The sequence below is a fragment of the Microchirus variegatus genome, assembly GCF_963457635.1.
Source record: "Microchirus variegatus genome assembly, chromosome: 9".
Lineage (NCBI taxonomy): Eukaryota > Metazoa > Chordata > Actinopteri > Pleuronectiformes > Soleidae > Microchirus > Microchirus variegatus.
The window spans coordinates 937528-955000 of NC_139810.1; the positions used below are offsets into that span (position 1 = coordinate 937528).

The 17473-nt window shown below is 42.2% G+C and overlaps 1 protein-coding gene across 1 annotated transcript; it reads right to left on the reverse strand.

Annotated features, from left to right (window-relative positions):
- Positions 1 to 1465: 1465 nt before the first annotated feature.
- On the reverse strand, positions 1466 to 11562 carry atp6ap1lb (ATPase H+ transporting accessory protein 1 like b; the record flags this gene model as incomplete). The annotated part of the gene is made up of 6 exons (XM_083894956.1): positions 1466 to 1702; positions 3448 to 3691; positions 5568 to 5618; positions 5726 to 5964; positions 9362 to 9444; positions 11475 to 11562. The coding sequence occupies 6 exons, from the start codon at positions 11560 to 11562 to the stop codon at positions 1466 to 1468; spliced, it is 942 nt and encodes a 313-aa protein (XP_083751082.1).
- Positions 11563 to 17473: the final 5911 nt, after the last annotated feature.

The window sequence follows — 17473 nt, forward strand, 5'->3', positions numbered from 1 at the left end:
GTACCTGTGTGTGTTAAGTGCGCGACATCCGATGATAGTAAACGGCTATGATCGTATAGAGATCGTATATCTACAGCTTTCGTAAATATCCTTTTGGTTATGAGGATTAGCATAGTCGTCCTGTACCTAAGAGTATTTTATGGTTACACTGTATATAAAAAAAGAAAGAAGAAGAAGAAGAAGACGACCATTTCTGTACATGTACGTGTGTTTGTTTGTGTTTTTTTTGCCTCGTTTTGTACACGGCTGTAACGTTAGCTTTCCTTTTTTTTTTTCACATTTGTCTCACACCGTTGCTCGCCACGTTTTATCGTCGTAGCTTCACTTTGGCAGTCGGATCCAGCGGCGTGGACGGAGGGGGGCGTGGCCTTACGTTCACATGTCGTCCCAAGACTCCGCCTTCCTTCCTTCCTTCCTTGCTTACGTCCGTGTAGTACGCCCACAGACGGCGCCGTCTTGTGCAGCATAGTTCCTTGTAAATAGTCTTTTATAGTTTTTGTTTTTGGTGTTAGCGCTTTCCCGGCGACTAACCAACCAACGTTGTGCTAGTTTGTAGAACCCCCCCCTCCCCCCGACACTTGGAACCCTCTCAGTCTGGCTGGTCTGTAAAAGGCCGTTTCACAGTCTCGATCGGGACGCCCGGAGGCTCTGAAGGGTCAATTAGCGCCGGTCCGTTCACTCCAGCCAGATGCTAGACCAGCGGTTCCCGATGCGTCCGTCCAAGTCGCGCTCGAAAAAAAAAAGCTCCTTCCGCTTTGTGCCACGTTTTGATATTTTTTTTCATCCGCAACTCATGCAAGACTCTCTCCGTTAATCCTTACTATTAGGAAACACCGCGCTAGCCCAGACAGACCAGCGGTTTTATGGCATGCAGCTGATACGGCTTATTTTAGCTATATAAAAAAGAAACGGTCTGTTTTGAAGTATACGCACATTTTCTTGCGGCGGAATTTTCGACAAAATACACGGCGATGAAAGCTGGAAGGTTGACGTGAGTGTAATGAAAGCTGGATGAAGCACATACGTTTAACCAGGAGCATCTGACGTTAGCTGTGTTAGCTGCGGTTGCTAGCCTGTTGTGGTTTTTAATGGCTGGCTGGCTGGGGTAAAGGCCTGTGGTTGAACCTTCAGGGCCCGGGGGGGGGGGGGGGATGGGGGCGCTGTTCTCCACCTTCAGGATCAGGAACCATCTCCCACCGGAGGGAGAGGCTTGAACATCCTTCGTAAAAAAACATGGATGCCAAGATGCAGGTCGGTGAGGAAAGAAGAAAAAGTATCCAAGCCACGGTCTTTCGCGTTTACTTAAAGTAGTTAAGACTAAGGTTTTGGTAAGAACAGGCAAAAATTGTCATTTTTCTTGAAGAGATATTCAGTGGAGGATACTTTTTCACTCTTGGATTCACTCGCTCCTCGGCCTCCTCCCTTCTTCTTCCCCCTTTCTTCATCCCTTCTCTTTTCCCCCCCTTCACAGGCTGTTCTTGTCCGGTAACTCGGCCTCCGGACTGCGGGGGAAGTAGACGGTGGCTTTGTGCTCCTCGTAGCGGTCGATGTGCTTGAGGTGCACCACCATGTGCAGAGCGTAGGCCAGGACCAGCAGCAGGATCAGGGACGTCACCAGGCCCATGAGGATGGCCGGCGTCAGGAAGGTGGCGCAGTCGCTGGCCGACGCAAACTTGTTCGACTGCACGTTGAAGGCCTGGATCTGGAAGAGTCGGAAAAAAAAAGATCGGGGTTAGCGCGACGTAGAGAGGACGACTCGGCTCTTCCTGGGTTTACAAGGAGACATCCAACACATGGACAGACTGAGACGACTGAGCAGATGGATGAACTACGGTGGCCCAGAGGGGTCAGGCCAAATACAAACGCCACAACACAAATGCAAAAGCCACAACACAAATGCAAAAGCCTCAAAACAAATGCAAAAGCCACAACACAAATGCAAAAGCCACAACACAAATGCAAAAGCCACAACACAAATACAAAAGCCACAACACAAATGCAAAAGCCACAACACAAATGTAAAAACCACAACACAAATGCAAAAGCCACAACACAAATGCAAAAGCCACAACACAAATGCAAAAGCCACAACACAAATGCAAAAGCCACAACACAAATACAAATGCCACAACACAAATGCAAAAGCCACAACACAAATACAAAAGCCACAACACAAATGCAAACGCCACAACACAAATGCAAAAGCCAAAACACAAATACAAAAGCCACAACACAAATGCAAAAGCAGCAACACAAATGCAAAAGCCACAACACAAATACAAAAGCCACAACACAAATACAAAAGCCACAACAAAAATACAAAAGCCACAACACAAATGCAAAAGCCGCAACACAAATGCAAAAGCCACAACACAAATGCAAACACAAATGCAAAAGCCACAACACAAATACAAATGCAAACACAAATGCAAAAGCCACAACACAAATGCGAAAGCAGCAACACAAATGCAAACGCCACAACACAAATGCAAAAGCCACAACACAAATGCAAAAGCCACAACAAATGCAAAAGCCACAACACAAACTCAAAAGCCGCAACACAAATGCAAAAGCCACAACACAAAGGCAAAAGCCACAACACAAATGCAAAAGCCACAACACAAATGCAAAAGCAGCAACACAAATGCAAAAGCCACAACACAAATACAAAAGCCACAACACAAATACAAAAGCCACAACAAAAATACAAAAGCCACAACACAAATGCAAAAGCCACAACACAAATGCAAAAGCCGCAACACAAATGCAAAAGCCACAACACAAATGCAAAAGCCACAACACAAATGCAAACACAAATGCAAAAGCCACAACACAAATACAAATGCAAACACAAATGCAAAAGCCACAACACAAATGCGAAAGCAGCAACACAAATGCAAACGCCACAACACAAATGCAAAAGCCACAACACAAATGCAAAAGCCACAACACAAATGCAAAAGCCACAACACAAATGCAAACACAAATGCAAAAGCCGCAACACAAATGCAAAAGCTGCAACACAAATGCAAAAGCCGCAACACAAATGCAAAAGCCACAACAAAAACGCAAAAGCCACTCGGCTTAATAATAGGCTAATAATGATAGGCTAAAAACAATAATAATAGGCTAATAATGATAATAATATTAGGCTAATAATAATAATAATAATGATAATAATAATAGGCTAATAATAATAATTATCATTATTATAATAATAGGCTAATAACAATAATAATAGGCTAATAATAATAATAGGCTAATAATGATAGGCTAATAATAATGATAATAATAATAATAATGATAATAATAATAATAATTACAGCCTAATAATAATAATAATAATAATTACAGCCTAATAATAATAATAATAATAATAATAATATTACTCATGAGATGCACACATACAACACTGATCGCGCCAACATTGCGCGAAGACAAACGTACCTGGAAGTCGGTGAAGGTGATGTGCCAGTTAGCGGACGTGTCGGTGTGCGAGCTGGGCACCAGCAGGGTGTCGTATTTGTGCAGGCTGCTGACGTGCTGGCAGTGGTAGGACGAGGTGGCCGGAGCGTAGACCTCGCTGGCGTTGAACGTAGCCTCTTGGCTCCAGTTGTAGTGGATGTGAACGCTGTCCAGCGTGAACCAGTTCTGACCGGCTGCCTCGTAAAACGTGTTGGACATCTGGAGCCTGACGGAAAGAAGCATCCGGTCAGTCACGCAAACACGCAGAAACATGCAAACCCTCGACCTACAGGATTTTGTTGTGATTGGATTATTACGTTGATGTTGATGCAGATGACGCGGCCGAAATGACCACAAAAACAAGTTCACCGTCACTTTAAATCCACGGAGATCGACCGATACGACGCAAAACTGCTTCGTTCAAGAGTTTGTAAACGTTATTCCAGACCTGCAGGTGTCCTGATAGCTTCAACTTCCTGATCGACTTCCCTTCATCTTGCTCTAGAGATTGTGTCGATTGGCTCTTGGTAAATCTTCACAGAGTTAACCGGGAAATCTGTCGCTTGCATTTGTTCCCGTTGCTCACTGTGAGCACGTTTCATAGCAGTGATTCACCTTCACCGTCTCTCTGAATCTGTGGGGATCTGCAAGAATGTTGTACCGTTAGCCCGTTAGCTTGTTAGCCTGTCTCCAACTGTCTTAAAGGTGAAGTAAGTAGTTTATAGTGCCATCTAGAGGAGAGGCTGAAATTTACAACAAAGACCTGCTCCTCTGCTCACCCCCTCCCTTCCCTCAGCGCTACGGTGTCCTCAGCAGGTCAAATGTCGTCCTCGTCGTCTTTCTCCGTGTCAGCAGATGAGGTTCGTGAGGTGAGGGAGAGGGCGGAGCTACCGCGGCCGTAGAAGACGAAGCGGAGAGAGAGGAGGCGGGACTTCAGCTACAAGTAAAGAGACGCTTGATTTGTTCTCTCGCGTTTGTCCTTACAGGCTCCGGTAGAAACATGGCGTCTCTCTGCTAACAGTGGCTATGCAACCGCGGCCCACGACCATGTTATTTTACATGACTTTTTGAAACACTACGAAAATGAAACAAAAACTATTATACAGCGACTAGACAATGCAGGAGCACATAATATGTATAAAAAAGTGGATTTTGGGTCATATAAACCCATAAATACTACACAGTGTCCCTTTAAATCTATCCACCATCTTTACTTTTCTGACAAAAACAGCCAGAGAAGAGATGAAAAGTTGTCTTTTTTTCTGCCACAGGGGGGCGTTACCTCGGTTTGTGTGACGTCAGCTGTACCGGCGCTCTATCGGCTATTTTCCAGATCCTTGTAACGTGCAACATATTGTTGATTTAAAAGGAGTTTAAGGCAAATAATCCACAAACATGAGATGCTCAGTGATGATTTGGTCACCCAGCTCGTAACCGTTCATCGAAAGCCGTTTTTCAGACGCGATCTTCGAATGTCCAGAAATTTGGGTTTGGACTTTGTTTATTGTTTATTAAACACTGTAAAAACAATGTTTTGATATTGAGGAGCAGTGCATCCACTGTTCCAGAGGGGGGAGCTGTGCTTCTGAGAGCTGGTGCTGAATATACTGGCCAATCACAACACACTCTGTCTTCTGGGTGAGAGAGTTCACTCTGAAATATCACGGCTGAGGAGAGCATCAGTAAGGAGAGATTTCTATCGGCTCGTTTACAGCAACTAGGAGGTTTTTGAGCATAAAAACAAGTTAATGTATGTAAGTAGACCTCCATAACTAACATATATGTGCAACAGGACCACTCTATGTGAGCTTTAACACATTCACAATGCAATTAAGGTTTGTGGGGTCACAGTGACCTTGACCGTGAAAATCTAGTCCATTTGTCCTTGCATCCTAAAGTGTCTGCCCAATTTAAAAGGATTAGCTCCAAATGTTGAAAATATTACATTCACGATAACTGGAACTCCAGAGAGAAAACCTTAAAACATGGTGCCAACGCCAATGAAATGAACTCTCAAGTGTTCTATATGTCAGTTATTTTTCACATACATAGTGAATATGTATGTCACATAGAAAACATTTGAAGTAAACGTTGCATTTTACCTGATTACTAGACCTCGTAAGTCCTCCACATCTCCGAACTTTAATGAAAGGCTGAAATGAAATAATCAAAATGAATGTACAGTTCTACTACAGTGGATCTTTCTGGGTGAGGTTTCACATCCACGCAGACGACGTCGGGCTTTAACGATTCGACTTACGTCGCTTTGTCCTTGGAGCAGACGGAGCCCTTGGTGTCCACAGGCGACGCGGGGTTGAAGACCTTCTCCGTCAGGTCGATGAAGGTGTGATTCCTGTAGCGGATCGCCAGCCGCTTGGCCTTGAAGAGAATGCAGATCTTGCCGTTGTACGACACGCTCAGAGGTCCATAAGGACCCATCAGAGACTGGAGGAGCTTCCTCTTGCTGTGGGACATTCCCGGCTGGTGCCAATTGAACGGCTGCAAACGCAAAAGAAGAAAGGAATTAAGACAGAAGCTCAGGGGACGTCGGAGAGAAAGTTAGACAACAAAACACTTCAGTCAGGAGACAGGAGGTTCCTGTGTGTTCATGCTGAATGTTCTTAAAATCTCTCAAATTACAGTCAATGCAAAGATTAGAAAATGTCCTTATTTTTGAAGAAAAAGCACTTTTTATCAATGAATCTAACACAAAATTGATCATAAATACACTCTATACATTGTTAATGTGGTAAAAATGTCTGGTTGTTAATAGAATATGTACATAGGTGTAAATATAGAGGCCCATTAACAGTGTTCTAATGCTACATTGTGTTTGCTAATGGTGTTAGAAGCTTTTGGATGATTAGAAAACCCTTGTACAATGATGTTAGCACAGCTGAAAACAGTTTTATTTGGAATAAAAATCATTATTTCCAATCTCGTCAATGTCTCTGCGATATTTTCTGTTCATTTTGCAACTTTTTTGATGAATAAAAGTCTGACTTTTAATGGAAAACACGAACAAACGTTGTGTAGGTGAGGCCAACACTTTTGAACGGTAGCGTTCGATAATTAGACTTTACAGCCTGTTCGTTATAAGGCTTATATTCAGTCTGACGTTATGGGTTTCCATGGTGGCCCCGCCCATATTTGCCCACATGGGGCTTCCCATGTTACTCCAAACATAAAGGACCTGCATCATTTAGCTTGAAGTGAGTGAGGTCACCATAGAAACCACGTCCAAACCCACTTGGGACGTACAAAACGATAGTTGTGTCGTGGACACTTGATGTCGGTTTCTCGGCCGGTCACTTCCTCGTGGACCAGTGCCAACGTTTGACGTCGTTTGGATGTGAAATGCGAGAGATATCTGTGTAAATGTGACAATTTAAAAGTGATATAGATCCCATTCACGGAAAAAAGAGGACGCCACGGAAACGTAACACCGCGCTGTCTGGGATGACACGGATCTCAATATCTGTGTTGTGTTGGTCACAACATAAGATAACATCCGGACCAGGCTGGATCATTCTTTGTGGGTGAATGAATCAAACCCTTTCTGCTGCCCGTGGGGGCCAATGAGCATCTAGTGTGGTCAACAGGGGGGCGGGGCCTAGAGAACAAAACGTTGTCGGGGGGAAAAAAACAACTTTTCGATGCGTCTTGCTCATTTCACGTAGGGCGCAAATCGCCAAAATGGGCCGACTTCCTGTTGAGTTTAGGCCAAGTGTCGGGAAATCAGGTGGAACTCGATCTATGACGAGGTTAAAGGTCACTTCCTGTATCGTGGCGAATGCTCGAAATTCGCCAAAACGGCAAGGGTTCACGCCGCTTTGAATCCGCAAAACCTGTCGACAACTTTGCTAACATTGCTAACAAACATATATTATATTATATTCAGTGCTGTCAAATGTTATTTGTTAGCGCTGCTCTTTTCCTTTAATAAACAGACAGTTCAACTGTAGGCTAACGCTAACTGGTGCTAAAAGGAGCTAATGCAGCTAACGGAGCTAACTGGTAAACGGTGCCTGGACTCCGGTGCCGTGGCACGTAAACGCGACGTCATGCACGTCTTTTTCCGGTCAGTCGTCATGGAAACGCCTTAACCCGTGTGTTAGCGCGTTAGCTTGTGTTAGCCTATTGCACAGCACTAATGATATTCTGTCACCTCACTGGCAGCTGTAAACACTGTGTTTAAAAGACGGTGACATCATGGGCCATGTTTACTAAACGGGGGGCCGCATGTCATCGATTGGGGGGGCCCACGTATGGCCCGCGGGCCGCCAGTTTGACACCTGTGGACGACATAGTAAGTCAGTTTTGTACACCAGTTCCTTCTCCGATCATCGTAAAGCGTCATCGTAGTAAAGTGTGAAGCTGGTTCTCAGAGTTAATCGTGTCTTCGCTGCAGAAAACACACACGTTCTTCTTCGCTGTCGGACCAAAGACCAAAGCTTCTCTGTGTCGTGCAGATGTAGAAAAACAGGCTTTTTTAATCTCTGTAGCATTTATGCTAATCCAGCTCTGCTGTTACAAGACATGGAGATTCACGGCCATGACATCGTCTCCATCTGAAGGAGAACGATTGATGGAAATGACATATTTGGTAATGACTATATATATATATATATATATATATATATACATATATTATGTATATACAGTATGTATAAATACCGCTGTGAATATTATTAATGTAGAGTAGCTCGGAGGACGTTAGTGGGAGGAATCAGTTAATCCTCGATGCATCAGCTGATGCAACATATGGTTTCAGTCATGTATGTGTGTGTGTGTGTGGGGGGGGGGCTGGATGTTCTTCCTCTGGTGAGTGTGGTCAAGTGTGTGTGTGTGTGTGTGTTCTTGTACTTGCGCCATACTGAGGACCAGTGAGGGTTTTTAACCAACAAAGTGAGGTCATTTTTACGGAGTGAGGACATTTTGGCCGGTCCTCACTTTGTTTTCATTGAAATCACTTCCTCAGGTTGCTATAACATGCTATACTCAATTTGTAAAAAAAAAAATCACATTTGGACGACATAGTATAGTATGACGTTTTTTGTCAAATTTTGGGTCAATTTCTTTTTTCAAATTTTGGATCAATTTTTTTTTTCAAATTTCTTTTTAGAATTTCGGGTCAAATTTTTCTTCTCAAATTTTGGACGACATAGTATAGTATGACGCTTTTGTAAAATTTTGGACCAAAAATTACAAAAAAAAAAAAAAAAAGTTTTCCAGCCCTTTTTGCTCTGGGGCTCCACCTGCAGACATTTTATGGTACTGCAACCAGTAGTTCTTTATAGATGTCATTCATGAAGTAGATATTTGTAATTGTGTTGATTTATAAAGTGGAAATGCTGGTCCTCACTTTGTCAGCAACCCAGTCCTCAGTATGCAGCAAGTACAAGAGTGTGTGTGTGTGTGTGTGTGTGTGTGTGTGTGTGTGTGTGTGTGTGTGTGTGTGTACTTGCAGTTATATCTTTGTGAGGACGTTTGGTCTGGTCCTGATAGCGATAAAGGGCTTCTTCAGGGTTAAGGGTTAAGGCATTTAGTTAGTATGGATAAGGTAATGGTAATCGGGGAGGGTTCTCACTATGAATGCTGCACAAACTTGTGTGTGTGTGTTTGTATTCATGTCTTTGTGAGGTCCAAAAAAAGAACACATCTAGTCTGGTCCTCACTTGTGTGTGTTCTTGTATTTGTTTGTGAGGACCAAAAGTAAACCTGTAAACCTGTATGGAATTAGAACATTTTGGGAAATCGAGGACTGGTTTAAGGGTTCGGCACTTAGTTGTGATGTGGTTATATGTTAGTGTAAGGGACTGGGAAATGCGTTATATCTAGTGTGTGTGTGTGTGTGTGTGTGTGTGTGTGTGTGTGTGTGTGTGTGTGTGTGTACCTGCAGTATTCTCCTGAGTGGACTTTCATCTTCAGGCGTCAAAGTAACCTCTTCACTATCTAAGCCGTAGCCGCCATCTTGACCTGAAAATCAAACATTACCATAGCATGAAAACACATTTATATCACTGCACTGTGCGTATATACAGTATATATGCATATGTACATATACGTATATATATATATACATTACACATTATGTATATGTACATATATATGGACATACACACAATGCTGCATTGCAGATTGCAGACATAATCACAAGAGTCGGTGTGATTTCACACTGACGACACACACACACACACACACACACACACACACACACACACACAGGGATCCTGTGCCCACGTCTGAGCTCAGACTCTATTTCCAGAGGTTTTGCGTCATCACTGTGACTCATCAGCACTTTGTTTTTTCACTGTTTACAAATAACTGCACGGCCTCATCGCCACAAACATATGATTTACCATCACGCACACGCACACGCACACGCACACGCACACGCACACACACACACACACACACACACACACGTTTGTTACGTACTTGATGTGATTCTTGTTGCTTGTTTGGGATTCTCTTTGCTGTGGAAAGAAAGAAAGAAAGAAAGAATGAGGTCGTGCGAACACCAGGACGTCAGGAGTTTCCACGTGTTTTCATCGTTTTCACGTGAACGCGGAGCTCGTTTAGCATTAGCATTAGCATTAGCATTAGCACGTTTCACTCGAACGTGAAAAGCTGCCGAGGACGCAGCAAACAAACAAAACACCATCGCTCGTAACTCTCGAGCAAACAGCGTTCAGCAGTTGTCGGTCTTTGAAACTGAACTTTCCCCACAGAACAAACCCACGTTTGTACACTCTTAGAAATAAAAGTGCAAAGTAGAACAATATAAGGTTCTTAGGCTTGAACCTTTTGGATCCCTAGTGTTACCAAGAACCCTTTAAAACCCTTTATTCAGTAAAGTAGTTTTAAAGGGTTCTCTGGATCAAAACGGTTCTTCCTGGAACCATTAGTCTTACCAAGAACCCTTGAAAAACAAATGGTTCCAGGTAGAACCTCAGTCTCAACCACTGTCGCTCGTGAAACACCTCCACAACGGACGTTATTCTTCTTCTGCGGTTCAATGTACGCAACCGGATGTGCCCGGACTAGTGCCCGGAGCAGGAGGATCTGCTGTTCAGGAGAACCACTGTTTACGTAACCGGACCGGGTTTTTTCAGAGATCTCGCTGAGCCCGAGATTATAATAAAACACAGCGTTCTCAGCAGTGACTGAACTGTTTGTTTAGAACCTTCAGGGCTTCATAAACAAGGTAATGACGCAGATACACACTAAAAAACAGCCTTAATAGGAACTTCCGGTCTAGGTCCACTTTAAAAAGCCAATTTCGCCTATTTCTGGCACTTTGTGACACTTTGCGTCCCTTTTTGGCAAATACTAGTACAGCTGTAATTGTACGCAGTCTATGTATGTACCAGAATATTTTGCACTAAGAGCCAACTGTAGCAGTTGTACCTGAATATTGTTGGTACTTTTACTTATATTTCTGCAAAAATACCCTATTGTGGCCATTTGCACCTTAATGTTGTTTATATTGTTACCTCTAATTTTGTAAGAGCCTTATCCAAATGTTGGCGCGACTGTAACTGTGACCTTTTTGCAATGTACGCAAACTGTATTGTACCCGAATGTTGGTGGTTTTGTTATTTACCTTTTTTAGCACAAAACTAGCAGCTATTCCAACAAATAAGTGCTAAATAGTTGAAAACGTTTTGTATGTATTTGTATCCGTTTACTGTACATGCAACACAAAATAGTAGTACAGAAATTTCAGTTGAATAGCCCTGGTATATGTGGTCTAATGAATTCTCCAATCTTAGATTTTTGTCATGAATGGACTGATGTGTGTTTAATGAGCAGTTAGTGTTTGTAATGGACTGATCACAGACGTTATTTGGACTGACCCACATACGTGCGCAGCCGCGTCCTTCACGTTCGTCATGTTGGCTCCGCCCCTTGTCTCGCTCTCGGTCAAACCTAAACCCCGGCAAAGCCTCTGGACTTTCTTAAAGCTAATCCTGATCCTTTTAAGCGTCTAATCATGGGCTTACCCAGCGACTCTGACACATTGTGTCGGTCCACGCCGTCTGTCATCGACATCACCGCTCCGTCCTTACGCCGATCATCTGGGTCCGACATCGCTAATCTGCCACACAATAGTCACTTATAATGGGCTTTGGAAAAAAGGTAAAGCCCCCGACTTTCTTTCTTTATGCGTCTTTGGTTTGAACGACAACACAACGAAGCTTCACGTGGACTGGAATGAACCACGCTGTGTTTTTCAGGGGGGAAGCGTGACCTAAATATTCGCTCTAAATTTACACGCAAAAACCAGTCAATGGTCCTGACGGTGACCCAGACTGTGCTCACACACACACACACACACACCTGTCCTACTTAAAGCTAAGCTAAGTGATACATCAACAACAACCAATCCTTCATTTCCCCCAAATAAAAGGTCTCAGGAGTCCAGAGTGACGTTTGCACAGGTCAATAAAAGGTGAGCAGACACAGTCTGAAGTCAAAGCGCCGGGCGTCGTATCAACGCCAGCCGCCCGAGGCAATAATCTGCCCCGCTTTTTGCACCTGGGCAATATTGTCCAGTTTAGTGCCAGATGGATTAGGATTAGTGGTAAACACAGAGCCGGTCAGCCCGAATACAGAGAGTCGTGAAACAAGATGAAGAGATTAAGCCGTGACGTGTCAGTTCCGGGGCTAGCCCAGGCGCTAATTAATAGATTTGAACTGACCCGTGGAATTGTGTCATCAGCCGCGTTTCCAACCCGTGTGCAACGCTACAGGACGCCATTCAGATGTGGATCGTCGATACTCGAGGGGCGAATATCAGTGTTGTAATTCACAAAATAATTCACTCTGAATTAACTAGACCGGTCTGTTTCACCGGCCGGGTGTCACTACGTCATGTCTCCTCGCGGTGGCGCTGCTCAAATGAACGAGAAAACGAAGAAGAGTGAGTTTACAGCGGGATCATTAGTTAAGAGATGAACCGTCCACGTTTATGACCTTTGACCTTTCTCTGTGTTGTGAATACACAGAGAAAACCAAACCAGAACTGTACCAAACTGTATTAAACTGCACTAAACTGTATTAAACTGTACTAAACTATACCAGACTGTACCAAACTGCACTAAACTGTATTAAACTGTACTAAACTATACCAGACTGTACCAAACTGTATCAGACTGTACCAAACTCAACCAAACTGTATCAGACTGTACCAAACTGTACCAAACTGCACCAGACTGTACCAAACTGTATCAGACTGTATCAGACTGTACCAAACTGTATCAGACTGTACCAAACTGCACCAAACTATACCAGACTGTACCAAACTATACCAGACTGTACCAAACTGTATTAAACTGTACGGGACTGTACCAAACTGTACCAGACTGTACCAAACTGTATTAAACTGTACGGGACTGTACCAAACTGTACCAGACTGTACCAAACTGTATTAAACTGTATTAAACTGTACCAAACTGTATTAAACTGTACCAAACTGTACCAAACTGTACCAGACTGTACCAAACTGCACTAAACTGTACGGGACTGTACCAAACTGTATTAAACTATACCAGACTGTACCAAACTGTACCAAACTGTATTAAACTGTACCAGACTGTACCAAACTGCACCTTTGGTGCCACAGGTTGAAACCATCACTGGTGATTTTCCTGCCAACGCAGTGGTTTGGTGTAAACACTGAGTCACGTGACGTCCGGAGCTCTTTTGGTGGACGAGCTGTCAATCAAACCTGTCAATAACAAACAGAACCAGAGCCTTGAAAACAACAAATCACCAACCAGTGGGCGGAGTCACTGTGAGATAACACTGAGTAAGCAAGTATGATTTCTCTGGCACGTGTGTGTGTGTGTGTGTGTGTGAATACGACAAACCTGTGTGTAAACACTGCACACACACACTTCTGCAGCCTCTGCTCAACACAACAACAACAACAACAACACAACACAACACAACAACAGCAGCAGCAGCAGCTCCCTCCTTCCTCTGCACCTACACAGACCTCAGCCAGGGAAGTAAGTGTGTGTGTGTGTGTGTGTGTGTGTGTGTGTGTGTGTGTGTGTGTGTGAGCATGAGTGTGTGAGTGTGTGTGTGCGTGTGAGCGCTAACTAAAGCCGTTTGTTCCTGTGCCAGTTTTGGCGAGGTCAGCAGCAGCAGCAGCCAGGATTGCTGCTGCTGCTCCGTCATTGGCTCAGCCGGTCACATGACGCCTGTGTGCTGAACAGAGCCTTTATATAATATATATATATACGTATATATATATATATATATATATATATACATATATGTATGTTTGTGTTGATCCACAGACGGATGATCATCATCCTTCATGTGTGAGAGAAGGCGTGGCCACACACACACACACACACACACACACACACACACACACTGACCCACTTCTGATCTTAGGGATCACAGGGATGTGTTTACACCAGGATCAGGTGTCAGGTATCAGGTCCGATGCCGTACTCGCACTTTCGTAAAAACTACTCCGACGCCGTCGTATTCTGTCTGTCAGTCAAAGTGACGTCGAATAAAACCTGGTTGGTATTATTAAGAACTTAAGCCCCGCCCCAAAACCTACTCCTCTAACTCTACATTTTTGCCCTAACCCTAAATTTAACTCGTTCTCTTCGCTATGAGCGAAGGGAAATGGGATTTTCTCCTTATATCAACCCTCAAAACGTAGTGAGCTCTGGTGCTTAAAAAGAAGTGGAAGATGAAATTACCCACGATGCTTTGCGAATTCAGCGAGCCGGCTGATTTTTTTCCAACAAAAATGGCGGGAAAACATCTGCCGAGGAACAATTTCCGTTGTAATATATTTTCGCAAATAAGCGCGTGTTACAATGTCGGAATTTGTTGGAATATGTTGGTTTGATACACATCCAGAGGACCGTTGAGCTTTGAACACTAATGTCAGAAAATAAGTGACCATTTATGAAAGCAGCTAGCTAACTAGCTGCTTTCATAAATGGTCACTTATTTTAGCTAGCACATGTAGCAGAGCTAGCTAGCTGGCTGGCGGCTGTTTGCAGAGTGTAGAGGACAAACGCTCTCGAAGCGCTCTGCAAACAGCCGCTAGCTAGCTAGCTAGCTCTGCTACATGCGTGTAGTTTTATCGTTTACGAGGACGGAGAAAAACGGCGTTGACGTAGAAAAACAAACAGCTGATCCCATCGACATTTTTCCTGAATGAAAACAGTAGCACGCTCCACCGGTAGCATTGTCAACACGTGACGTAGGTTAGCACGTTCGTTATGTTCACTACGCTAATTTGCATATAGTGGCGTTCCAATTCCACAGGGAAGCAACTTTTACATTTACGGTTGAGGACGCTCCAAACATAGGGGATATTTTAAGGGGGAGATATTGGGACGGAGCCTAAGTATTGCAAAAGTACACAATTTACGTTAATTAAATGAATTAGTACGACGTTTGATTTTCGACGTCTCACTTGTTTTTTCGCGTTTTCCGGCAAAAACTTGGTGCGTTTCTATGCAGACGATATGGAATCACTTTTGGTGCCACACCTTTGCTCATTGAGCCAAAATGTAACCATAAGTTGTGTATTTACTGAGGCTTTCACGACAAAACAATAGAAATAGAAGAATTAAACAAGAAGTTAAGATAAGATAATGAGACAAAGATAAGAAAGAACTGTCAGAAGAAGAAGAATATTCACGTCGTGTCGTTACAGAAAAATAAACCCAGTCTAACGCTGAAATATAAAGATTAGCCTCGTGCTAGTCCGCGCTGTGAATATTAACATTATTATGTCCACAGTTTATTTTAATATAGTTGATATTTGCGTTAAAATGAATGGTGTTTGAGGTGATACTCATCTGAATAAGTATAAGGAAATTAAGTAGTGAGTAATGAAGAAGAGTAAATCGATTAAACAATGTTCACAAAACAAACCATTCATTCATTCATAGATACAAACGCGTCTTTTTCCAGTCAGTTGTCATGGAAACGCGTCGTGCATTAAGGTCGACGCCGTTAAACACCGTTAACGTGTTAATGTTTGACAGCACTAATGTATATATATATATATATATATATATATATGAATTGTTACTACCTCAGTTTCAGTTTGTGTAAAACCTTAAAAACATTACTAACATCAATTTAATTAATTAATTTAATTAATTAATTAACTTGTTTGGTTCAGAGAATGTCAGGAAATATTGTTCAGTGTTTGTCAAATCTGGAAATGACGATGTTTAGGAAACTGGTAAATAAGCTAGGAGCTAGTGAATGAGAAACTAATAAATAAGCTAGCAAATAAGCTATGAACTAGTAAATAAGTAACTGGTAAATAAGCTAGGAGCTAGTAAATGAGAAACTAATAAATAAGCTAGCAAATAAGCTATGAACTAGTAAATAAGTAACTGGTAAACAACCTAAAAGTGCGTACATAAGTAGCTAGCATGCTACGGGTCGATAAGTTGCTGATAAATAAGCTACAAGCTGCTAAATAAGAAACTAGTTAATAAGCTATGAGCTAGCAAATAGGTAGCTAATAAATAAGCTAGCAAATAAGCTATGAACTAGTAAATAAGTAACTGGTAAATAAACTAGGAGCTAGTAAATGAGAAACTAAAAAATTACGCTAGCAAATAAGCTATGAACTAGTGAATAAGTAACTGGTAAACAACCTAAAAGTGCGTACATAAGTAGCTAGCATGCTACGGTTCGATAAGTTGCTGATAAATAAGCTACAAGCTGCTAAATAAGAAACTAGTTAACAAGCTATGAGCTAGCAAATAGGTAGCTAATAAATAAGCTATTAAACAATTAATAAGCTACGTGCTAGCAAGAAGGTAGATAGTAAATAAGCTACAAGCTATTAAACAAGTTACTAGTAAATAAGCGATTGGGCTAATATGCCTATGAGCTAAGCTATCAGTTAAATCATTCAGTGTTTGTTAAATCTGGAAATGACAATGTTTCTTTCAACATTTAAGTGGAAAAATGCAACTATTTCTATAATTAACTGTGAACATACAGTAAGTTCCTGGAGCACATGGAGTGATGAATCACAAAGTTACGTCAAAAAACAGAACGTGGTGAGAAAATAACATGAGCTGATGCTGACCTGTGTTTTTAATCATGTTGTGAAGCTCTTTGCTGCTCATTTATCTCAGAAAATACAGCTGAGTGCACGTTTCCTCTCAGCAGCAGCAGCAGCAGTGATGAACGCTGCTCTTATATAAGCTTATACATGTGGAATATATGTGCGTATATGTGCGTATATAAGTGTGTCAGGCCTCAGACTGGAGACGCTGCAGAGAACGGAGGAAAGTTTGATGCAGAGGAACAAGCTCAGAACCCCCAGAGAAACACACACACACACACACACACACAGAATCGTAAAGGATTGTTTACGTCGCAGCGATGAAGCGCGTTTTGTCTCGTTTGTGTTATTGTTACAGTGAAGAGGTTTGTGTTACGTCGTCATCTGTGACACAGATTTAGCTCAATATTATTCACAGTCTTTGACTCTGTGAGTTTAACTCGAGCTACACCAGTAAACGAGGCTTCAGCTAGAAAAAAACAAATAAACTAGTAAATAAGCTATCAACTAGTCTATTTGCTTGCTTATGTGAATATATAAGCTATTAGGTAAATAAGCTATCACCTAGTAAATAAACTAAAAGCTTGTACATGAAAAGGGTTTAAAATGAATTATTTCTAAATTATCTACAAGCTAACAAGTAACTAGTGAATAAGTTACAAGCTAGTAGTTAAGTACTACTTGTAGCTTATTTACTAGCTACTAGTACTATGTACTAGCTTATAGGTCATTTACCGGTTACTTATTCACAGCCAATAGCTGGTAAATAAGAAACTGTAATCATCTAGGAGCTAATAAATGAGAAACTAATAAATAAGCTAGCAAATAAGCTATGAACTAGCAAATAAGTAACTGGTAAATAAGCTAGGAACTAGTAAATGAGAAACTAATAAATAAGCTAGCAAATAAGCTATGAACTAGTAA